Source organism: Bos taurus, chromosome 21, assembly GCF_002263795.3.
Source record: "Bos taurus isolate L1 Dominette 01449 registration number 42190680 breed Hereford chromosome 21, ARS-UCD2.0, whole genome shotgun sequence".
Lineage (NCBI taxonomy): Eukaryota > Metazoa > Chordata > Mammalia > Artiodactyla > Bovidae > Bos > Bos taurus.
In genome coordinates, this window is record NC_037348.1 from 23,137,403 (window position 1) to 23,162,756 (window position 25,354).

General features: G+C 47.3%; 1 protein-coding gene and 1 non-coding gene across 3 annotated transcripts in view; one reads left to right on the top strand and one right to left on the bottom strand.

Moving 5' to 3' along the window:
- HOMER2 (homer scaffold protein 2) overlaps positions 1 to 25,354 on the bottom strand; it is a 99,963-nt gene that overhangs the window by 33,030 nt on the left and 41,579 nt on the right. For both annotated transcript variants that reach the window (XM_010816952.3, NM_001075467.2), the window contains exons 2-3: positions 14,063 to 14,219; positions 6,460 to 6,591 (exon numbers count right to left, since the gene is read on the bottom strand). In XM_010816952.3, the coding sequence (XP_010815254.1) occupies positions 6,460 to 6,591; positions 14,063 to 14,219 (289 nt within the window). The remainder of the gene's footprint in view (positions 1 to 6,459; positions 6,592 to 14,062; positions 14,220 to 25,354) is intronic.
- TRNAG-GCC (transfer RNA glycine (anticodon GCC)) lies at positions 17,626 to 17,698 on the top strand. The gene has a single exon. It is a non-coding gene; the product is annotated as a tRNA-Gly (tRNA).

Consider the following 25,354-nt stretch of genomic DNA (forward strand, 5'->3'; position numbering starts at 1 on the left):
TACTGGAGGAGACCGGGTGACCCAGGGAGACAGGCACTCCTCTTTAATGACAGGACATTTTCTCCTGCCTGGGAAAAAATTAGAAGTGACCTTCCCCAGCACTTTGAGGTTTCCAGCCCTATCACTCTGGATATGAGACACTTGGCAGGGGAGGTATCGCTCCCAGCACCTGCCTTCTCCCACCAGGCGCTTCTTCATGGGGAAAAGGCATGCAGTCCCCACCAGTCTCTTCTGACAGAAGTTCTGGTTAATTATTCTTTCAACAAAGAATAATGGATCAATCACAGCACGAGCAACTCCAACCTGATTACTCCCCTTCGTGGCAGGATGAGATGGAGCCAAAAGTATCAAGGTCAGATGCCAGGAACTGTCTAAACTTGGATGACTGGCTCATTCTTACACTTGGTTCTCCTTCCTCTGATCTCTTCAGAACGCTGAAGAGGCTTCAGGCTAGTTGTTAGAACAGGCAAGTCCCTTTCCAACACTCTCCAGCAGGCTGAGGCATTACACCCTTTCCAGTGGGTGAACAGCGTTCCAGCTCACCCTTGGGAGTACACAGCTCCTGTTGTTTTGGAAAGCCTGTACAGAGAGTGGAAAGTGTCCCTGTAATACTTTCTGGATTTTGGTATGAAGTGGTCCTTATAACAGGAGCCATGAAGATCAAGGTATCTATTTCCTTCTGGAGGAGTAAAAAAAGAAGTATGTATGAAGTGTTCTTAAATGCTAACATCCACAGTGGAGTTCCTTTTTCCAGGCTAGTTAGAGTGTTTGATTACCAATTCCCCTTTCAGGCCTGTGGGTGGCTGCTCCGTGAAGTTGGGAATATTCAGCCACAGCTGTCCCCTCAGCAACATGCCTCGGGAACCCGTTGGGCCCAAGTTCCTCTGTGCTCACTAATTGCCACTTGTCGAGACTGCCAGCCTCACTTCATGGTAATTTATCAGTGCGCGGTTAATCGTTCCCTTCAATGAGAAAGGGGAGAAGTTGATTTGCAACATTCTGAACAAAGGAGGCATCTCAGGGCTTATTTGATAAGTCTTTGTGACAATGGCAGGTCACAGTCACAGAACGGGACTCCAACACCGCTGGAGGAGCCTGGGTGACTCGGGGTGACAGGGCACTCCTCTTTAATGACAGGATGTTTTCTTCCATCTGGGAAAAATTAGAAGTGGCCACGCCTGGATGCAGGCTCAGCCCAAGGTCTCTTTAGTTCTCAGAGGCACAAAGAATGGAACTTTAACCACTTCTCATTTTTCTTCTGAGTTCTCCCATCTTTCAATTCTTTTCTTTGAAACGTTCCCCCTTTGTCCTTCCTAGCTACTCTGAGTCCTCCGAAGATTGAAGAAGTTATTCTAGGCAGCTGAAGGTAACCCTCAAAGCTTCTGTGGAGAACTCCAGCCCTGGGTGGGATCAGGGGCTGGTGAGCCAAGGAGGAGGCCCCAGACAGGACTCCATCTCTGACAGAAGCCACCCTATCTGCCCCTCCCCAGCATCGTGAGGTTTCCAGCCCTCTCAGCCTGGATATGAGTCACTCAGCAGGGCAGGCGTTGCTCCGCCACCCCACTTCTCTCCACCAGGCACTTTTTCAGAGGGAAAAGGCATGCAATCCCTACCAGCCACTTCCGACAGACGTTCTGGTTAATGATTCTTTCAACAAATCACCATCAGACTTGCTTCCACTTTACAGAAATTTTCTCAGATCCTCACAGCACCTGTTCCTCTGCCTCATTTCAGAAAATGGCATCACATCGTCCATCCATCACTACCCCACAGACTCTGCCTCCCACATCCTCTCACCAAATTCTGCCACTTTAGCTCCTCAATATTTCTTAAATCTCTCCAGTTCTTATGCAAGCCCTCCTCATCTCTGATCTGGATGAAAACAAGCTAATCTGTCTTGAAGTCAGAAAAAAAAATCTACCTAAAGTGCAAATCTGATCATTTTCTTTCTTAGCTTAAAGTCTTTCACAGGCCGTGAGATAAAGTCCAGAGACTCTGGCATGGCACAGAAGGCCCTTTCAAGAGCTGGCCTCTAATCAGCCTTGCCCACCCCCGAAACCCGGGTGCCCTATCAACAGTGAACTGTTTGCAGCTTCCCTTACACAGCGTCAGGATTTTGCTCGTGTTCCTTCTGCTATCTGGAGGATGGAGGGAAAGGGAAATGCTCCCTGTGGCATGATCTGAACATCTCATTGCCTGGTGTGCACAGCAGAGGTGGCCTGGAGTTGGGAACTACACTGAGCCCTGGGGACACGGTTGAGGGCCAGGTTGCATGGGAGGGATTGGGAAGAAACCAAGCTGAAGGGTTAGTGACAAAGCGATTTGGGAAATGGCTATAACAGTGGGTCCAAGTGGAGCCAGAGGCTGGAGATATTCACCTTCCCCATGAATGCCTGCAATGAATGGACTGAAAGTCCGTGTTCTCCCTCAAACTTGTAGGTGGAAATCCTAAATGCCAGTGTGATGATTAGGAGGCGGGGCCTTTGAGAGGTGACTGGGGCACAGGATGGAGTCTCCATGAATGGGAAGAGTGCCCTTAAAAATGAGACCTCAGAGAGCGGAACTGACCTCCTTCCAATGAGAAGCTGACAGTCTGCAACCCGGAAGAAGGCCTTCACCTCACCCTGACCATGCTGGCACCTTGATCTCAGACCCCAGCCTCTAAGACTGTGAGAGGCTGCTGTTTAAACACCCATCTATAGTATTTTGTTATAATAGACTGAACGGACTAAGACCATGCTTTTCTGAAGCCTCCACCCTTCAGCAAAGAGAATCCTGAGAACTAGGGACAGGAAAGATGCTCTATGGACACCCAGTCATTCTCTTCCCCAGGCACTTGCTCAGAAGGTTATGGACACACTGGCCTTGGTACCAGGGATAGAACTGTGGCTTTGACAACACCTCCTCCTCCCATGGCCTCTCTGACTTCTGGCCCTGCCGAGTGTCAACTGCCAACAACAGGGACCCACCCTGAGGCCTAGATTCTGCCAAGTGACCAGGAAGTGACCAGGAAGCGCCCTGGGGAAAGCTGACTGCACCAGGCCCTTCCTCCAGAGCACACAGCGATTTATCCTCAGAAAACAGACATGGACTGTGAACCATCAGGTCTCCCAGCCCCGCCACCCTTAGACTGACTTAATGCCTTCCATACCACACAGCACCACCTCCAAACAACCAACCAGCTTCTCTGCAAGGTCTGCACACCACAGGATTCTCGATCCTCCCACAAACCCTATTAGCCCAAGCAGCAGGCCTTCCAGAACTCTGCCGTGCTGCCTGTTAGAACACAGGCATCACACAGGCCCCTGGGATGGGATGCGTCTCCTCAGGGCCATGGTCCAGAGACTGAGGGACCAGAGATGGAGATGGCACCTCCCACGTTTACACCCCCGAGCTACCCTTCGGGTTTCTGCTTCCTGCCCCATGATGCTGAGCCCTGGAGATCTGGAGACTTTAGTACCCAGGAGAGAACGCGTCTATGAGGGGCTGGAATAAGAGAATGCGCAGAGTGCTACTAGGCCATCTGGGGTTTGGGCTTCGAGGGGCAGCGTCCTCAGTAGCTGGGACGCAGAGCAACACGGTCTGTGGTGTGCCCTTCATCAGGGGGCTCGTTTGTGGCTGGGTGCAGGTGCTGGGTTTGGATGCCTCCTTAGAAAGTGCAGGTGTGTATATGTGGTGTTCACACACACATACACACGCACACACTGGACAAATGAAAGGTGCATGTAGCAAGTCCTTTCACAGTGGCTTCCTGACTCATCTCAGTCCCGCTCTGTGAAAGTCCCTCTCAGTGTGCACAGGGCACCCAAGCAGCCCAGTCTGCACTAAAAGCTCCGTGAGTTCCCCAGGCATCTGGGACTCTGAGGGGCACGGGCACAGGACACCCACTCTGCATCCTCGGGGCCCAGCTCCGTGTCGGCACAGCAGGAGCTCAATGAACACCTGCCCAGCAGCCAGTCAGATGGTCAAGGAAATGGATGAGAAACAAGTTCGGGAGCTGAGCTGCCCAAAGCCAGCCTGGCTCTAGCCCTTCTCAGATTTTCAACTCTCTCTTGGGTTCTCTGGATACTCTGATATTCTTCCAGTAAATTCTTGTGTCACACAAACTAAGCAGTCTTGCTTTTTGTTTTGTTTTGTTCCTTTTTGGCCATATTGCAGCATGTGGAATCTTGGTTCCCTGGTCAGGGATAGAACCCGTGTCCCTTGAAGTGGAAGCGTGGAGTCCTAACCACTGGACGACCAGGGAAGTCCCTAGGCAGTCTTGCTTTTAACCAGTACATTCTCAACACCTACACAGGGCTCTCCACCATCCTACAGGCAAACCTGTTCTCCTAAAACAAGCTGCTGGCCCTTCAATCGGCTAGGGGAGGCCTCTTAGAGTGGTCAGTTTGTTCCCTCAGTCCTCACTGTTCTGTTTGTGGTCAGCCTGCTCGGCTCCTCAACACCTTTCTAACCATCCACAGTCAGTGCCCCAGACCCCTTGGGCCACCAAAGCAAAGCTATGAACCCTTTCCCTAGAAAAAACAGCAACACACACACAGAACGTTGGGTGACATTTGAAGGGTTGTGGGGACTTCAGGTTAAGAGCTTGTGACATTGTGACATATAAGAAATGCACATATTGGTCTTCCTCCATGGGCTCCTGGGCAGTGAGAGCATCTTTTGTCGTATTTGGTTTCTTGTCCTCAGTTCTGAGTTCAGAGCCATAGGGGAGAAATGGGTGTCTTGTGATTTAGAACAACCCCCTTTCCATCAAAACGGGGTTTATGTTAACGAGGTGACTTCTGGAAAGGACCTAAGGATGGGGGCTGTTTGCCAGGGGGACCAATCATGAATACAGGTGGAGGTGGTGGGGGACTTTTAGTCCCTCTGGGGAGGGGAGAGGGCTGGAGGCTGAACCAACCACCAAAGGTGGATGATGTAATCAATCATGACTAGTTAATAAAGCTTCCATAAAACTCCAAAAGGATGGTGTTTGGAGAGCTTCTGGGTGGGTGAACACGGAGAGATATGGGAAGAGGGGCATACTTCAGAGAGGGTGTGGAAGCTCCGTCCTTCCCCCGCACCTCGCCCTGAACATCTCTTTCAACCAGCTGTTCCTGACATATACCCTTTTAAAAACTGGTAACCTGAGCAACTGAGTGAACTGAACCTAGTAAGCAAAACGCTTCTCTGAGTTCTATAAGAAGCTCTGGTGCTGGTGCTGGTTTAGTTGCTAATCCGTGACTGACTATTGCGACCCATGGACTGTAGCCCACCAGGCTCCTCTGTCCATTGGATTCTCCAGGCAAGAATACTGGAGTGGGTTGCCATTTCCTTCTCCAGGGGATTTTACCCACCCAGGAGTCGAACCTGAGTCTCCCACATTGCAGGCAGATTATTTACTGACTGAGCTATGCTGCTGCTGCTGCTAAATCACTTCAGTCGTGTCCGACTCTGTGCGACCCCATAGACGGCAGCCCACCAGGCTCCCCTGTCCCTGGGATTCTCCAGGCAAGAACACTGGAGTGGGCTGCCATTTCCTTCTCCAATGCATGAAAGTGAAAAGTCAAAGTGAAGTCGCTCAGTCGTGTCCGACTCTTCGAGACCCCATGGACTGCAGCCCACCAGGCTCCTCCGTCCATGGGATTTTCCAGGCAAGAGTACTGGAGTGGGGTGCCATTGCCTTCTCTGGACTGAGCTATGAGGGAATCCCTATAAGCAGCTCTAGCAAATTAATTAAACCTTAGGAAGGGGATCGGTCAGTTAGAAACACAGGTGACAGTTGGGAGTCTGAAGTAGGGGGGATCTCGTAGGACTGAGTCCTAAACCTGTGGGAGCAGACACTACTTCCAGGTAGACAGTGTCAAATTGAGGTGCATTGCAGGACACCCACAGGGGGCTGAGAACTGTTTGGTGCTGTAGGAAACACCCCCGCCACCTGCATGCATGTTGGAAATTGGGAGCCGAAACTTTTCAAAACTCTTACCGAGCATCACCTTGCTCCCTTTCTCTGAGGGCTCCAACCATAGAGTCACTGACATTGCTGGCTGTCAGACAAACCCTGGGTGCAGGGAGCTGGGGTGGTGGGGGGTTGTGGACACTAGGCAAAGCTAGTCCTGAGGCTGGGATGCAGCATTTTTAGAGACGTTTTCCCTCTCCAAACTACATCTCCATTTTTTTTTTTTTTTTAATTTTATTTTATTTTTAAACTTTACATAATTGTATTAGTTTTGCCAAACATCAAAGTGAATCCACCACAGGTATACATGTGTTCCCCATCCTGAACCCTCCTCCCTTTTTAAGGAACCTGGTGATTTCTAAAAGGTCATCTGGTCTGGCAGCCCTGCAGTTCCACGAGGGGAGAGGCTGAAGGCCACAGAGGAACCTGCTCACCAGTGGCAGTGCTGGATCCCTTGACAGGCAACTACGCATCGGACAGTGGCACTCATGGTGCTGTGGGGAGGACCACCTGATTACCTTTGTCAGCTGTTGCTCCGAGGAAAACCCCAAACCAAACACCGTGTTGGCTCTGCTGTCCGCCCACTGCCCAAACTTCTGTGACGTTTTGGTGAAAGTCATATTGGGCGTGATTGTGCTGTTGATGATCACCTGCAGAGAAATAGCCCAAAGAGTTGATGCTGAAACACTGAATTAGACACCCAAGGGAGTCCTTAAAAACACCCTCTGTTGGCAAAGCTCGTATGTAAAGCCTACCTCCCCCACTGTTTCATGTGGTCCTGAGTTCTTCCTCTTCTGGCTCATCCCACACTGAGTCATACACACACCACCATGATAAGGGGCAATTTTAGAGACTTAAAAACAGGCAGTTGGCCTAAAATAAGATTTCACAAGTTATCAGTGGGAGAGAGTCTCTCCTAAGGAGAGAATAGTTTCCAGAACTGCTATTTATTATCCCAAAGCTGTTGTGCATCCGATTGTCCTGAATGCCTAGCCGTGTCACAAATCCTCTGAAGAACACAGCTGCTCACCATTCTAAGTGCCTGGAGCCCCGGGGCCCACCTCAAATCACTTAAAATCTTCATGAGCAGTGGGGGCTTGCTGCTTTCCCACAGGAAAGTAAAGGTACACTCCGATTGGGATAATTGGTGGAGAGTTGATTGACAGATTAATTAGGCAGGTGTGAGCTGGGTGCATGGAGACTGTAAGGACAGTGCAGGGATCCGGGGCTAGCTGTTGCTGCTGCCCTTTGGCTTTAAAGGATGAGGAGGTGTGGGAATTTCCTGGTGGTCCGGTGGTGAAGACTCCATGCTTCCACTGTAGGGGGCATGGGTTCCATCCCTGGTCAGGGAACCAATATCCCACATGCCTCACAGTGCATTCCCCAAATTAAAAATAAATTAATTAATAAAATAAAGGATGAGGGAGTGAAGAGGCTGTGGGATGTGAGTCATGGAGCACAGGCTGTGTTAACAAGAGAGGTGACCTTCTGCTGAGGGCCACACCAGCACATGGTGAGCCCCCAGGAGAGGAAGCCCACAGGACAAATGCCCTCAACTCTGCCATTCTGATTTCCCACCACCCACCAGAGCCAACCAGAAGCCAGTGGCCCCGCAAGCCCTCCAATGTCATCAACAGGGCAGCCCCCTGGGGACCAGAGCGAGTGAAGAAGAGTAGAGGATGAATGCGGAGGTGATCACTCATTCCACAAGCGCTCACTGAACATTCACTGTGTGCCTGGGATTCTGCTGGCCAAAGGCACAAACAGGAAAGAGTCCAGAGTCCTGGCCTTGGGACTTCCCTGGTAGTCCAGTGGCTAAGGCCCTGCACTTTCACTGCAGGCAATCAGGGTTCAATCCCTGGTCAGGGAAACAAGATTCCACATGCCTTGTGCTGTGGCCAAAAAAGAAAAAAAAAAAAAAGATTAAAGCACAACGTTTAATGTGGACTCCTGACCCCTATGCCTACTCCTTTCTTTTTCTGTGAATTCTCTCTGAAACTTTCATGAAGGAAAAAAAGAGACTCCTTGGTAAAGACTCAATTCCTGCAGAGCCCTGAAATCAACTTTTCAGAAAATGCACAGAACACATGCCATTAAGAGGTACTTGGAAGAAGCAAAAAAGCTAAGTGCCCCCAGTCTCCCGTCTGGCTCCAGACTTCAGAGGAGGCTGCTTGTCGCAAAATGTGAGGCAGGTCCCATGGATTCCTTTTCAAGGCAAGTTTTCCTCAATCCAAGGAGAGAGAAGCTGGAAGGACTTAGAAATTTTCCACAAGAGGCTGGGAGTGACTTATAGCAATTAAAAGACCTGGTGCCTGCTTCCAGAAAAGGTATGAATAGACTATTTTAAAAAACATTTTTAAAAAATATGTTGGCCACGGTGCATGGCATGTGGGATCTTAGTTCCCTGACCAAGGATCAAACCCGTGCCCCGTACATTAGAAATGTAGAGTCTTAACCGCTGGACCGCCAGGGAATTCCTATCAATAGATGCTTTTATTATTTTTTATTTTAAAAAAGTCAGGAAAGAAAAGAAACCAACATTCACTGAAATCCTACTATGTGCTGAGAACCTTTCCTATGTTTGCTCCCTTAATAGAAAGTGGTCTATATTGATTCAAAAGAGGAAACTATAATGTGAGAGTTGGACCGTAAAGAAGGCTGAGCACCCAAGAATTGATGCTTTTGAATTGTGGTGCTGGAGAGGACTCTTGAGAGTCCTTTGGACTGCAAGGAGATCAAACAAGTCAGTGCTATAGAAAATCAACTCTGAATATTCACTGGAAGGACTGATGCTGAAGTGGAGGCTCCAATACTTTGGTCACCTGATGTGAAGAGTGAACTCATTGGAAAAGACCCCGATGCTGGGAAAGATTGAGGGCAAGAGGAAAAGGGGGTGACAGAGGATGAGATGGTTGGATGGCACCATTGACTCAATGGACATGAGCTTGAGCAAACTCTGGGAGATAGTAAAAGACAGGGGAGCCTGGCATACCATGGTCCATGAGGTTGCAAAGAGTTGGACATGACTTAGTGACTGAACAACAACAACAATCATAATAATGGGTGGAGAAGGGGACCCTGACTGTGTTCTTGAAAGCAATTTCCATTCCTAGAAGAAAACACCAAACAAGTCAGAGTTTCAGGGCTTGTATCTTCTGAACATTGGTGATCATGCAGAACATAGCATGTGCTGCTAAATATTTCTAGACTGGATGACCTCTATGGTCTCTTCTGATACAGGCTTCTGTGATCCTATAAATAACTGAGAACCAAGGGCAGGAGAGCCATCCAGAGCCCCTGGGAGACACACCTGCTCCAGGCAGATCCTGTCCACGGGTGCAGGCAATTTCTCATAAGGATGGCAATGATTAACGCTGTCTGCAAAGAGTGCCAACAGCACAATGAAATCAAGCGCTTCGATGGCTCAATTAACAAATGCTCTGGGAACGGAGTTCCTCTATAATGGAGTTGGCGGTTCTGGGCAGAAGCTCGCCATCACTCACACAGCTGTTGGTTGTGGCTGTGGGTGATATGACGGCTTGTATTAGGGCTCCGGGAAGCTGAGAGGTGGGAGGTAGCCTCACGTGGCTCTCCTCTGTCTATGCGCAGGGCTGACCTGGGGTGATGTGCTGAGGTTTCCATCCTGGCTCCGTCTTGGTGGTGACCCTCCTCTTGGCCTGTGGACATGGCACACCTCCTGCAGGCCTGACCCCATCCGCCACCACATCTATGGCGTCGCCCACTCTAGCTTGGTGCTGGGACCCCACAGGTAAGCCAGGCCTGCTCCTCCAAGAGCACAGTCTCCTGGAAGCCCTCCCTCCCAGAAATGGATCCACAGAGCCCCCAGGCAGCGCTGGAGCTATGTATTCCCACCAACATATGCCTTGAGGGGCAACTGTGACTGAGGTGTGAAATACTCTCCCTGGAAGAAGCAAGCACCTCAGTGTTTCAGGAAGGAGGAGACACAGGTCTGAGCATAGGTTTCTCCTATGATAAGCAGCACCCACAGCTCTCAGGGGAAGGAGGGGGCCTCCTGGCAGCCTTCCCCAAGGACAGCACGGCAAGTGCTGGGAGAGGGCAGAGGGGCCGCTGTGCCCACTGCAAACAACAGCTGTGACAGCTGCTGCTGCACCTCCTCACTTCACGGGGAGCCCTGCTCTGCAGGGTGCCCATGGTGGGCTCCACGGCTGTGGCCTTTGCTCACCACAACCTTCGAGTCCTGTTCACACCGGCAGCCTGTCCCTGAAGCAAATGCACTCCTTCATCTGGGAGGGGCAGAGCAGGCTTCCCCTCCAGCCCGCAGCAGCAGAGGGACAGCTGGCCCAGCAGCATCAAGCACAAGACCTGATATGGCCAGGCCAGGAGAGAGAGGCAGGACAGGAGGCCCAAGGTCAGAGCTGCAGCCCGTGGGCCAAGACACAGCCCCCAAGGCTCAAAGCACCTGACCATCTGTCATCGCAGTTCAGATAACACTTGGAAGCAAAAGCCTAAAACAAAGCGGAGTTGTCCCAACGTGGTGGGACACAGAGCTGGGGAGCTGGAAGCAGGGGTGGGATGCAGATGGGCAGTGGACAAGAGTGGCACGACCCTGGCTCAGGTCAGCATACTGTGCCCCGCTCCAGTCCCTGGGAAGAAAGGAAGGAGATCCATCTGGATCACTGGAGCAGGGTGGAGGCTGGGGCTGTGGAGCTAAGGAATTCAGCCATGGGTTGGGAGGAGGAAGGTGCATAAGACTGGGTGGTGGCCATCGCCATGCTGGGGTCCTTCTCCATGTCTCACCTGATGTGTGGAGCAGCTGGAGGTGCAGGAGCTGACCTAGAACTGGCCGAGCAGCTCCAGGAAAGGTCCGGCAGGGCCGAGGCGGCCTGGGGATCCCTGTCTGGTATCCTGTGCTCCAGCTCTCAGGACAGGACACTCATCCCCTACCCTCAGCCCCAAGTGCCATTCACAGTCACTGAACAACTAAGGCCAGCCCCTCCCGCTACCTGGGCCTTCTGCTCCATCACAGGACACTCCCTTTTTGCAGAACAAGGCCCAGTCACAGTGCATGTGCCCTGCTGCTTAGGCAGAAGCTCTAGGTGGGCCCCTGGAACTCCGGGTGGTTGGGCATCATAGGAGGGGTGGCTGGAGATCCTTGGGCTCCAGTGCTGGATTCCAGGGGCACCCCACAGCCTGAGTTCCCCATTCTCACTTTCTTTTTGGCAGCACTAGGTCTTAGCTGTGGCACTCATGATCTTCAATCTTCATTGGGGCACATAAAGAAGGGAATCTTCGTTAGTTCCATGACCAGGGATCGAACTCAGGAGTGCTGAGTGCAGCATCTTAGCCACTGGACCATGAGGGAAGTGCCCCCTTTCCCACTTTTTAAGTGACTCCTAACTTGATGGAGGCCCCACACTGAGCCTGAACTAACTCTGTTCTGTAGTGGGGGCCCTCCACCCATCCGATTGCTCAGAGTTGGCTCCTCTGGCTCTGACCCCACCACTGTCACAGCTTCAGGAGCTGCAGAGCTGTGCGCTGCAGTGGCTGACACGCTGACACATTACTCAGAGCCCAGCTAATAGGACTAAAACACTTTCTCTAGGAAAGTCATTTGATCTGTATTTAAGCCCACTCTATCCTTGGATAACTCAGCTGACAAAAGTGCAAACCCATCTCAAGGGATGGAGGATGAACTGACAGGATCTACAGATAAAAGAAAGCAAGACAGCTTGACTCACCACCCTGAGCAGAACATCCTGGCAAGAGTCTAGGAGATTCCAGTCCAAAAGCACAGAGAAGGAAAGCGGTAACACAACGGCATTATCACCATGTTTCCCAGAGGAAGGAAAAAAAATAAAAGCACCTTCCAGATACTCAATCCTCAGACACAAGGTGCCTACTTACTATGCGCCAGGCACTTGCACACTCCCTTAGTGCTCACCAGATCCCTGCCACACCTGATCACCCAGCTTGCAGCGGGAAGTGTGCCCTAACTCAGAGAGCTGGGAGCTGGTATCTGAGGACCTGGGCACAGGCAGCAGTCTGTCAAGCCTCAACAGCAGGGTGAACTCAGCGTAAAATATGAGTAAGAGCTGTGGCAACCTGAAGGAAGAGAGAGGACTGCGAGGCCAAGCTCCTCTATCTGCAACCTCAGCGGTGCTGAGAGTACAAAGGAGGCCTTTAGAGAACTTAAGCTGAAGGGAGAATTTGCCTGAAGACGGGAGCCTCATCAAAAGATCCAGGGCACCACGAGCTCTCAGACTGTTCCTGGGGGATCCTCAATGGAGGCTTCCTGCTCCATGGTCGTGGGGGTCATGGAGGGAGGAGCCCACAGCCAGGCCCCATTCTGCAACCAGCCTGCACCCAAAACTCCCCTGCTTCCAACTGCCTAGGAGCACTGACCAGACACACCGCAGGCAGGAGGAGGCCAGTCAGAAGGCTACTGCAACAGTCTGAGCAAGACTGTACCAGGACAAGAGTTATGGCCTTGAAATCTAGAACGAGGCATAAACGTGAGTCCGGCTTTCATTTGATCAACTAAAAGGGAACTGATCCTGCGCTTTTCCATTTGCTTTCTTTTTAAAAATATTTTCTGGCAACAAATGACTGGGAAAATGGAGAGGTGGTTTAGAGGACAAATAAGGGTATTCAGCTTCAGATACACTGAATTTCTGGTGACAGCAGATAATCCATGTGAAAATGTCCATCAGGATGAACACAGATTAAAGACACAGAAGAAACTATGAAGCATCGAGTCTAGCTCTTTTCTTTTGTAAACTTGGTGATATGTCTATTGATAACCCTCCTTTACTCTGCTCCCATAATAATATGGCAAAATACTGAGGAAGGGATTTCCCTGGGGGTCCAGTGGCTAAGACTCTGAGCTCCCAACATAAGAGACTTGGGCTCAATCACTGGTTAGGGAACTAGAACCTAAATGCCACAGCTAAGACCTGGTGCAGTGAAATAAAGAAATAAATATCTTTTAAAATATTGAGGAAGACGGCAGAATAATGAAAACACCAGGAAAAAAATTTTTCAAGAAATACTATAAAACCACTTAATAAAATTCAACTCCCATAGCTAATAACACCAAAACCAAACAAGATCTTATACCTAAGGCTGGCGAGGATGCAATAAACTGGCATTCTCATACAGGCTGGAGGACAGAACTCTTTGGAAACCCACTTGGCAATATTCATCAAGAGCCATAAAGTGTTAATATCTTGACCTATAATATTACTTCCAGGAATCTGTTCTAAGGAATTATCCAAAAGAAAGCAATAGGCATGGGACTTCTGTGGTGGTCCAGTGGCTAAGACTCCATGCTTCCAATATAGGGGGCCCAGGTTTGATCCCTGGTCAGGGAACTAGATCCCATGGCTGCAATGAAGAGTTCACATGCAGAAACTAAGACCCGGAGCAGCCAAATTCTTTATTTATTTAAAAAAGCAATAAGCACAATGAACAAACAAGGGTTATCTGTTTCATGAAGATGCTCATTATCTATAATAGTGAAAAAACTGAAAGCCACTTCAGTATCTAACCATAATGGGAGAGATTAAGGACATTATAGGTCCTTGGTAGAATTATCAAAATGGAATTAAAATGCTACTTATGAAGACAATGTGCTAACAAGGAAATCTATTCTTTTAAATGTCATACAGAATGAAGTAAGTCAGAAAGAGAAAAACAAATATCGTATATTAATGCATATATGTGGAATCTAGAAAAATGGTACAGATGAACTTATTTGCAGGGCAGAAATAGAGACACAGGTAGAGAGATGTATGGACACCAAGAGGGAAAAAGCGGGGTGGCATGAATTGGGAGATTGGGATTGACAGACATATATTACTATGTATAAAATACAGAACCTGCTGTACAGTACAGGGGGAAAAAAAGAAGGTACAATCTGTTTGCAAGACATATTACTGGAGAAGGGAGTGGCTACCCACTCCAGTATTCTTGCCTGGAGAATTTCACGGGCAAAGGAGCCCGGCGGCTACAGTCCATGGGGTCGCACAGAGTTGGATATGTTTGTAGGACATACAGTAAGTGAACCTTAAAAATGTATCATATTGCTTTTGATGAAAAATAAGTGACTGGGAAGGTTCAAATGAGCCGGTGAAATGGTACCTTGGCTCCATCCACACTGATGATCCGATAGCTGTTTCTTGTGACATCGTAGAAGTAGGAGACGGTGACAGCCTGCTTGCTTGCAGGCACCCAGTTCTTCTTGGTGTTGGGGTCGATCTGGAAGACATGCGCTCGGGTAGTGAAGATGGGCTGTTCTCTGCAAGAGGAGAGACGGCCCGTGAGTTGATGGAACATGGCTTCATGTATAATTTATGATTTCTAAGCCACCTAAGATTTTAATCATTTATGGGGAAAGATACATATGCATGAGAACAGTGAAAACAAGAAAAGGGAAGAGAGGAGGAAAAAAGCAGACACCTGAGGAGTGGTTACTGAAACCCAACACCCTGAGGCTGAGGGGCAATTGGCTTAATGAGCAATTTGCTTAAAAGGCAACTCCTGGTGCCGTGTTTTTACATCCTGGTCAAGGGTCCTGTTCTTTTTCTGATATCCTCTTGGCAGTTTTTAGGGCTTTGCAACAAATGCATTGGCAGGTAGGGATTCTGCAACAGTTTTAAGATTTTGCAAACCATTTGTGACTTCATACTATATTTCTATGGGCTTCCCAGGTGGCTCAGTGGTAAAGAATCCATCTGCCAAGCAGGAGATGCAGGTTCAATCCCTGGGTTGGGAAGATGCCCTGGAGGGGCAAATGGCAGCCCACTCCAGTATTCTTGCCTGGGAAATCCCATGGACAGAGGAGCCTGGTGGGCTACAGTCCATGTAATTGTGTCCCCTACAGTTATGGGGACATGACTTACCAACTAAGCAACAACTGTATTTCTACTAAATACTACTGATATTTGCAGCATTTTATGAATGATGCATTCATTCATAATTGACTGGGCCTTAAAGTTTTATGTTTCCAACTTACAAATCTTTGGGTTTTATGCAGTATTCATTAAATCTCTTTTGCTATTCTTGTCTCTGCATTGTTGCTTTTTTCACTCAGACGCCTGTAAACTCTTAATGTGATTATTAACCAAATTAGCACGGTGTCTATGTTTCTATTAAGTGAGGAATTAATTAGATCTTGACAATAGCATTAATAAGGCAGATGAATAAAAATTATAATGGATTTCACTGCATTTCATATTTTAATGTGTCTGCTTCACAAAGTAGCACAAAATAAATCACAGACTCATTACAAAATATAATTTCTTAAAATATAATTATTTTTGAAGAAAGGTAATTCAGGTTAACTGGCTGGAAAATCCTTTCCGAATAAGACAAAATGGGGGTGGGGGGAAGCCACCACACCAGGATGTAAAAATAATCCTCTCATTCATAAAATGCTATCGATTTAGTAAGCACTTATGAGAGACAAAAAATTAAATTAAAATTAGAAAAATTAATTTTTTTAATCCTCACAATTCAAAGAGACAACATAAAAGAATGGGACACCCAAGTGGAAACAGAAGATAAAATCAAAAGGAAAAAGTGAATTTTAGGTGCTCTGGTCTCTGAAAGGAGTGGTTTTAGGTAAAGTCATCTCTGAACCCATCCTGACTAAACAAGGCTCATTATTGGAAAGGAAACCCTTTCTTAAGAGAGAAACTGTATCCTAGAAAAGCAATTTACTAGGCATTTGCACCCCATGCAAGAGATACTGAATAACACCATGAATACCAGCATTAGCCATCAACTGTGACTGTAGATAATGCAGAAACTTCCTCATGACTATTTCTCTGAATGAATAAAAGCCAAGGGCACGCTCTTCCTGCTACTTCAATGCAGCTGTTTCTAGAGTTCAGCTTTCCAGAAGGGACAGAGCTCAGCACTCCCAGCCCCCTGAAACGTTCCCCTGTAGGTCCCAGGAGCAGTTTAAGAGCCTCCGGGGTGTGGATCATAAGGACGCTTGTCTTCCTGCCACAGTGACCAGGTTCACCCACCCACTCAGTCCCAAACTGACAGGCTTCTGGCCACAGGATGACAGCTGTGGAAACAAAGGAATATTCTCACTGTAGTGTTCTGCATCTGTTGTTGAGAGGGGGACCAGCCGTTGGGGAGCATGTGTGTGCCCGTGAATACCAGCCCGCCTAATCAATCCACACGGGAAAGCCTTGCATCTGTACACTCGGTGCCACGTTTTGCTAACCATACAACACCAGAAAGGAAAACACTTGCTCACCTGGAGTTCTGTATGTTTAAGAGGAGGGAGCGACTGAAAGGGCAGGAATACAGAAAATCTTTCTAAAAGGATCGAATTATGCAAAGTATACAAATACCAAATCGTTGTTGTCTACTGAAACTAACAATGTTACATGTCAATTATACCTCAATTTAAAAAAGAGAATTAAGCTAAAATCTCTGCTTCCTTTGCACAGAGCACTAACAAGCTGGGCAGGGACCCACGGTCAGGCAGGAGCCCTCCCAGGGGAGGGGGTCAGGCTTTCCCTTGTGTCCTCCACACTGGGGAGGATGGATTGGGTCTGGGTTTAGCACCCTTAGACTAGTGTTTCCTAAATCTCTGATAGGAATTAGCTGCGGCACTCAGTAAAAATACAAGTTCCTGGGCCCCAACTTAGCCCCATGGGAACCTGGCTGTGCAGGGAAGGGGCCTTCATAGTTCTATCTTTTAAATTAATTAATTTTTGGTTGTGGGTCTTTGTCGCTGCACTTGGGCTTTCTCGAGTTGCAGCGAGCGGGGGCTACTCTCCAGTTTCCATGCATGGGCTTCTCACTGCGGCGGTTTCTCTTGTTGTGGAGCACAGGCTCTAGAGTCAGGGATCAGTGGTTGTGGCAGAGCATGGGCTTAGTTGCCCCATGACATGCGGCATCTTTCTGGACCAGGGATTGAACACACATTCCCTGCATTGGAAGGAGGATTCTTAACTGCTGGATAACCAGGGAAGTTCCAGCTCTATTTTTTAACAAGAGCTCCAGGTGATTTTTATCCTTAGGAAGCTCGCATTAGACATTATCAGATGATCTAGAAACAGTGGAAGAAGTCGCCACTGCAGCCAGCACCTCTCCTCCAGAATGACAAAAGCAACTCCAAAACACCCTCCCACAGCTTGAAGAGGACAACAGAGGGGCCAAGGACAGGATCTTTGGGTGCAAAGGATGGGGGAGGGGGATGGAGAGGCAGAGGTGCTCTGGTCAGGACAGAGGGCAGCCTCTGGTGGTCCAGCTGTGACCTTCTGAGAGTGACTGAACAACAACAACACACAACCAGAGATGCAGGGATGTTGGGAGAGCACAGTGGGTGGGCTCAGCTGGCCACACCCTCGGTGGCTGCAGCCCTGGTCTCCATGGTCAGGCCTCTGCCAAGGAAGCGGCTGTTCCGGCTCAGACGGAGCACGGTGACCCAGGAAGGGAGCTGCAGGGAGACCCACTGACCCTATTCTGAGAGAGGGCCCCACAGGAGTTGCCACAGCTCTTCAAAGACCTGCGATCTCGGGCCTGGGGACCTGGGCTAGACAGGGTCAGTGTGGCACAGCTTTGAGCCCAGGAAACTACCCACAGTACTGGGATTTCTACATGAATAACCAAGTCCTTGGCTTCTGGGGGAGTTCTGTTTCATTTTTCTAAAATTATAAAAATAGTGGTATTTAGGGACTTCCCTGGTGGTCCAGTGGCTAAGACTCTGTGCTGCCAATGCAGGGGACCCAGGTTCCATCCCTGGTCAGGGAGCTAGATCCTGCATGCCTCAACTAAGACCCGGCACAGACAAATAAATAAATAAATTATAGTTATATTTTTTAAAAGTACAAGAAAAAAAAATCTAATGGTATTTAAAGAAAAAGAAGAAAAAGACAGGATGGAAAGGAAAGTCAGTTAATATTTAGCTGGTATATGTTGTATATGTTCTCATTCAACCTTCTGGACAGAGCTGTGAATGGGTAGCATTTTCTATATAGAAAGAAGGTAGGGACTTCCCTGGAGGTTGAGTGGCTAAGACTCTGTGTTCCTACTGCAGGCGACCTGGGTTTTATCCCTGGTCACTGAACTAGATCCCACAGGCCACAACTAAGACCCAGTAAAGTCAAAAAAATACTTAAAAGAAAAAAAAAAGAAATTGAGAGTTGCAGGATGATTTCAGGCAACATGGACAGCAAACCTTTACATCTTCACAGGCAAAATCAGAGCACAAACCTTACCACAAAATCCAGAAAAGCAGACTCCAACTCTGAAAGAGCACCGTGCCCTACCGGAGAAAGTAAGAGCTGGAACTAGGACACAGAAGTCAGTTCCTGTAAGTGTGCAAATCAGTATAAATAGAAAAACCCAAAGGAAACACAACTGTCCATGCCAGGAGGCCACCTTTCCTTCCCAGCAGGGAAACGCTGAAGAGTGTATATCAGAGAACAGAAACTACCTTCATACCCAATTTTATTCTCCTTTCTTTGGTGTTTGATGCTTAGGGAGTATATTTGAAATATACTCCCATTCCTTCTTCAGTGCTTTAAATAGAAAGCAGATGTTTCCGGATGGCAAACCGTTCCTTTAGGCAGACAATATAACCTACTGTTCCCTTGCACAGTCTTTTTAGAGCTGAATAAACACCAATTGCTGCTCATTGAACACATTTGGGAACCTGACAGTAATTGTCCCCAAGAATAATTAGACACTGCGAAACATATGTATGTTTGGAATATGAAAACCGCTCAGCAGAAAGGCCACTCCTGCAATGAACGATTTCTGGCTCCATGCGAAATGATTCTGCAAAGAACTGGCATGACTACTTTTTGCAGGAAAAAAAAGTAAAGTGATATTTTATTATAATCTCTCACTTGCAACTAGGCTTTTCCTGATATGAACTTGTAAAACCTCATGATTCTTATTATTCTGACTTCTCTCTGATGTGAATGAAAACAAACCATTTAGTCATTATCTTACAGTCCTTTAAACATGTTCCAAAGTCTCCTAGGATGCCCTCATTAGTTTATCTTCCTTGGGTCTTAGATCCTTGTGCACATCATTCACACAGCTCCAAGAGAAGTGTTCGGCCCAAACCTCAATGGGTCTGGCACTGTCCACCCAGCTTTGAGGACCCTCCCTGGCTCTGTGCCACACAGGACCAGCTCCAGATGCATCAGAATGATCCATGGGTACTGAACACCAGACAGGCTCTGTGCTTTTCTGCTAACACCTCCAAACCAAAGCACCTGCATTTTCACAGGACCATGCATGTGCCCTTCACCGGGGCTAAAGCATCCTCCCCTTTGGCCTTCCACTAGTATTTTGAGTCCTACTATAGCATATTAAAAAAAATTGTTTTTTAATTAAAAAAATATTTATTTACTTTTGGTTGTGCTGGGTCTTCATTGCTATGCTGGCTTTCTCTAGTTGGGGCGGGCAGGGGCTACTCTTTGTGACAGCGTGCAGGCTTCTCACTGTGGTGACTTTTCTTGTTGAGGCTCGGTAGTTGTGGTGCACGGGCTTCAGTTGTTCAGCAGCATGTGGGATCTTACGGGACCAGGGATCTGAATTTGTTTCCCCTGCCTTGGCAGGCAGATTCTTAACCACTAGATAACCAGGGAAGTCCCCACCACAGCACTGTGAGACATCTAACTCGTGCTCTGAAGATACAGGCCCTGCACTGAGCACCTGGAATGTGGGAACAGAAGCTGGCTCACCAAGCTCTCTGCCCTCAATCTACATCTAGGCCAACAGGCCCTTGCTGGCAGGGTCGAGGCCCCAAGCCTAGGAAAAAGATCTGGTGGAAAAAGGAAATAATGGACAAAAGGTTCTAGCATATTCTTTCATAAAAAGAACCTACCAAACTGACGAGTATCTTGTAATTCTACTTTCATACAAAATCCCCATAATAAAGTTATCATTATTTGCAGATAACAGATCACACATCTGGAACACCCAAAAAAATCAACTGAAAAAGTAACTATGAATAATAAAATCCAGTAAGGTGACTAAGTAAAAAATTACCAAAGAAAAATAAAATCAGTAGCCTTTCCAGATAGACATTATAATAGATATTAAAAGATCCCATTTAGGACTTCCCTGGTGGTCCAAGAATTCACCTTCCAATGCAGGGAGTGCAGGTTCCATCCCTGGTCAGGGAACTAGGATCCCACATGCTGAATGGTATGGCCAAAAAATAAAAATAAATAAAAGATTCCATTTACAGTAGCAGTAAAAAAGATCCAATTTCTAGGAATATATTTAAGAAGCCAGATCTGTTCTGAAAAAATAAAGATGACTTCTCAGGCAAACAAAAGAAAACCTTAATAAGTAAGACATCATGTTCTTACAAGGGAAGGTCAATATGAAGATGTCAATTATCCCTAAATTATATATACATCTTAAAAATGCCAGTATCAACAGAATTATTTTTAGAACTAGACAGAGTTATTCATGTGGAAGACTTAATATGAGAGGATAGCCAAGAAAATTCTGAAGATGAAGAGCAACGAGGAGGTTTAGCCATAATTTAGCCAGATATTGAAATATATTATTATACGGTTCCAGCAAATGAAATAAGAGGTATGAGCAAATAACAGACAGACTAATGGAACAGAACAGAATCTAGAAACAGAAGTCCAGGGAATTAAGTATACAATGCAGGCAGTACTAACCATCAGTGGGGACCCGGAAATCATTCCCTAAACCCTCTTAGAACAACAGAGTGGCACCTCCCTGGATAAAACTTGCACCTGGCCAACCTTAGCCAGAATCTGTGTCCTTGCCCAGTCTCAGCCCCTTTAAGTGGGTCACAGCAGACCCATTCTGTTAAAGGGATTTCCACCTGCCCCCAAACTGCCCAGATTAACAAACCTGATAAATGAGAGCTATCACATAAGTCACATTTGTCACAAACTTCCTACTCCACTGACTGGGGATCCCCCTTTCAGGTCACATTTACGTCAGGGAACAGAATGAAGCAAGCATCCTGATGAACGCTGACAGGCTTCCTTGACGATGCTAGCTCTATGGGAGAGGGTCTGACAGTTTCTCAGGAGCTCTCAGCCCACGTCCTCCTGCGGGTCTCCTGTGATGTGGGTCTGACAGAGCTCAGGGGCTGGTTCATAGGCTGAGGGCTGCCCTGGAGGGCCCACAGGTCTATTACCATGTGCTCTGGGAAAGACTCTGCACCGTCCGAAAGGGGTGCTGGGCCCAGAGCACTGGGAGAGGATCCCAGTCATGGGGAGAGGGAGAGGCAGAATCTCAGAAGAGCAAATCTGTGATGGAAGGCGAATATCTGCATGGGGGTGGGTTTACCAGACCAAGGACAGGATCAAGGGAGAAAATAAAACAAAACTCATTAGCAACACCTCAATACCAGGACTTCCCTGGTATTCCAGCGGTTAAGACTCCACCCTCCCCAGGAATAGAGACGCAGACTTAGAGGATGGTCCTTTGGACACAGTGGGGAAAGGATAGGGTGAGACGAACCGAGAGAGTAGCGCTGATGTGCACACACCGCCATGTGTAGACAGGCAGCTAGTGGGCGGCTGCTGCACAGCACAGGGAGCTCAGCTCAACGCTCGTGATGATCTCAAGGGGTAGGATGGGGCAGGGGTGGGAGGGAGGCCTAAGGGGAAGGGGATACATTTATACACAGGGCTGATTCACGGTGTTATACAGCAGAAACTAACAGTACGTTGTAATTATCCTCCAGTTTTTTTTTTTTAAAAGACCCAATTCTCAAGATATTTTTTATTTAAAATGTCAACTATCACAACACATTGTACAATAAATAAAGACCTTAGAATCACACACTCATACACGCACACACACAAAAGACTCTGCCCTCCCAATGCAGGGGGCCCAGTTCAATCTATGGTTGGGGAACTAGACCCCATATGCCACAGCTAAGACCCAGCAAAGTCAAACAAATAAATACTTAAAACAAAAAACCCAGAAACACTGCAATCCCATCTTGTGTTCAAATGGCACCCTGCTACTCCTGCATAGAAACCCCTCTCCCTCCTCCAAACCCTGCCTCTAACCCAGCCCAGAATCCAGGAAATCATTGGGGTTTAGCATGTGAGGGGGAAATGACTGCAGATGTTGACAGGTGTGCTCAGAGACTGGCAAGCACCACTCAGGGATACAGGAAGGGCAGGGAAGAGACGAGGCCTTGAGGGTGGGCTGAAGCCAGGGGAACACTGAATGACCCACCTAAGGAAATCGGTTTTTCTCTTAGGGGCCACCGTCTCCAACTGTGCTCCGTGGCCAATTTATGTCAAAGCTATTTTCTCTTCCAAATACATTCCAAGAAATATATATGTAGGAAAAATGTTAAATGCACTTGGATAGTTGTTCTCACAATTATGGGATATCATCATTTAGAGATTGTGTTCTCTACCCAAGGCTTCAGAGAAATCACCAACGCCTGTCTTTTGAGCCTCATACACGTGTGTGACCTGCACTTACAAAGCAGCCACTGCACCAGCAGGCACCTTCTATGCATGATATTTCATCTGTGGAAGGCATCTTATTTTTAGGATTTCAACATACATTTGTGATGTATTCTATACGCAGCATATTGAACAGTTACACTAAAGAACTCACTCCTCTGGAATCTATGGTGAAAGATGGGAGTTTTAAACCTCAAAGCAGAATTTTATGATTCACGTGCTGTGAACCCAAAAGCCAAGAATTAGAAAACATCCAAGGGATGATTTCTAAAAAGCCAGGTGTCGAGCCGCCAAGCCATAATGATGAATGATTCCTGGGACAGCTAATTCAAGAGAGTGCAAAACACTGCCCAAGAAGCAGTCGGCGTTGTTCCTGGTGCTGTAGCATGTCTGTGCCTGGAGGTTTTCCTGTTACGCTAGATAAAAACAAAATACAGAAGACTTCATGCCATGTCTGTTTTGAAGACATGACTCATCAACATCATTCCTAATACTAAGCAGATATTATTTTCTTACAGGACTGAACAAATAATGTTCTCAATTTTAAGTGTTGAGGGCTTTTGTACTCATCTATAGTAAACATAAAGTGGGGAGAATGGGGAGTGACTGATAATAATAAGTTCTGGGCTTCTTGGAGGAGGAAAAAATGTTCTAGAGTGAGATGGTTTTGATGATTGTACAAACAATGAATTGTATATTTTATATAAGTAAATTGTATGATGTATGAGTTATAGCTCAGTAAAGCTGTTTTTGTTTGTTTGTTAGTAAGATCAAGTGTGGAAAAGGATAAGAGAGAAAAAAGAACCACGTTTTCTGGCTTGGGCAGTTGAGAGGAAATATGAGTCCTGAACAGTGGACCTTGTTTATGAACCATCTAGAAGAGATGTTAGAAGGCAACTGGGACCCCTACTTGGAGTGACTGCAAGGTTAGGAGACTAGACTGGGAAACTCACTGCAACAGCTGAATAAAAATCAGGGGTGGGGGACTTCCCTGGTGGTCCAGTGGCTAAGACACCATGCTCCCAATGCAGGGGGCCCTGGGTTTGATCCCTGGTCAGGGAACTAGATCCCACATGCCACAACTAAAGATCCTGCATGCCACAAGGAAGACTGAAGATCCTGCATGTGTCATAGCTAAAGACCTGGAACAGCCAAATATATACATAAATTAAAAAAAATAATCACAGGTAAATGAAACCACTCAGGGAGAGTCCCCAGGGAGAGAGGAGAAAATGGACCACCCAGCTGAGAGGCACCCAGGACAGGGGCAGGAAGAGAAGCCATCCTCAGAGATGAAGGACCAGGTCAGGAAAACAGCAGGGGAGCAGGAAAAAGCATTGAAGCAGGGTCCTTCAGGCTGACTAAGCTTTGCAAAAATCCACTTGGTTCCATATCATCCTGAAAGCCCACCACATAACAGTCCAACCTTTATCAGGAAAGGAAAACAGAGTGACGGACATCTGAAATATATACTGAAATGACTTGACAGTGACCATTTTGTGTCAAGAACATAACAGGGTTTGGGGTTTTTTTTAACAGTATGTTTTTAATTGGAGTATAATTGCTGTACAATAATGTGAATCAGCTCCATGTATACATGTGACCCTTCCCTCTTGGACCCATTCCCACTCACCCCTCCATCCCACCTCTAGGTCCTCACAGAGCACCGGGCTGAGCCCCCTGTGTTATACAGCAATTTCCCACTAGCTATCTATTTTACACACGATAGTGTATGTATATCAACACTATTCTTGAAATTTGTACCCCTTCTCCTTCCCCCTCTGTGTCCACAAGACCATGCTCTACCCCTGTGTCTCTATTCTTGCCCTGCAAATAAGTTCATCAGTACTATCTTTCTAGATTCTAGATTCTGTATGTATAATATCTGATATTTGTTTTTTTCTTTCTGACTTACTTCACTCTGGGCTTCCCTGGTGGTTCAGAGGTTAAAGCATCTGCCTGCAATGCAGGAGACCTGGGTTCGATCCCTGGGTTGGGAAGATCCCCTGGAGAAGGAAATGGCAACCCACTCCAGTATTCTTGCCTGGAGAATCCCATGGGCGGAGGAGCCTGGTGGGATACAGTCCAAGGGGTCGCAAAGAGTCAGACACGACTGAGCGACTTCACTCACTCACTCACTGTGTATAATAGGATCTAGGTTCACCCACCTCATTCCAACTGACTCAAATCCGTTCCTTTTTATGGGTTTGGTTTTAATTCTAGTTCCTTTCATGGCTCTGTCTACCTGTCAGAGACACAGCTGAAGAGGAAGAGGGCTGCTTCTCTTCATTAAGAATAAGGGGAAAATTGGTTCAGGAACAGTACATGCACCCAAGGAGGACCTGTTCACCTGTATGACCTTGGTCAAGTCACTTCCCTTGACCTTAACATAAGCCAGGTCTGCTCTCAGATTAAATGTGATAATGTCTGCAAAGCTCTTTTTTGTTAGTAATAGCAGCCTGTTAAAGGAATATTGTGATACGTTAATTATAGGCGTGAGACATCACTGTGGGGAAGATAATCCCCTTCTCCACCTTAGACAGCTCCACACCGCCAAAGAGAACTAGTGCTCTCTCCCTGTTATCATCAGCAAATTAAACAGAAAAGAATCTTCAAAAAGAACACCTGTGCACTTTCATAATTAACAAAAATTTTTCATAGCTTAAAAAGTTTGTTTATAAGCCTTTGTTATTGTTGTTCAGTCAATAGTCGTGTCTAACTCTTTGTGACCCCCTTGACTGCAGCACACCAGGCTCCCGTGTCCTTCACTATCTCCGGGAGCTTGCTCAGATTCATGTCCATCGGAGTCTGTGATGCCATCTAACCATCTCATCCTCTTTCATCCACTTCTCCTCCTGCCCTTGTTCTTTCCCAGCATCTGGGTCTTTTCCAGTGTTGGCTCTTCGCATCAGGTGGCCAAAGTATTGGAGCTTCAGCATCAGTCCTTCCAATGAACATTCAGGGTTCA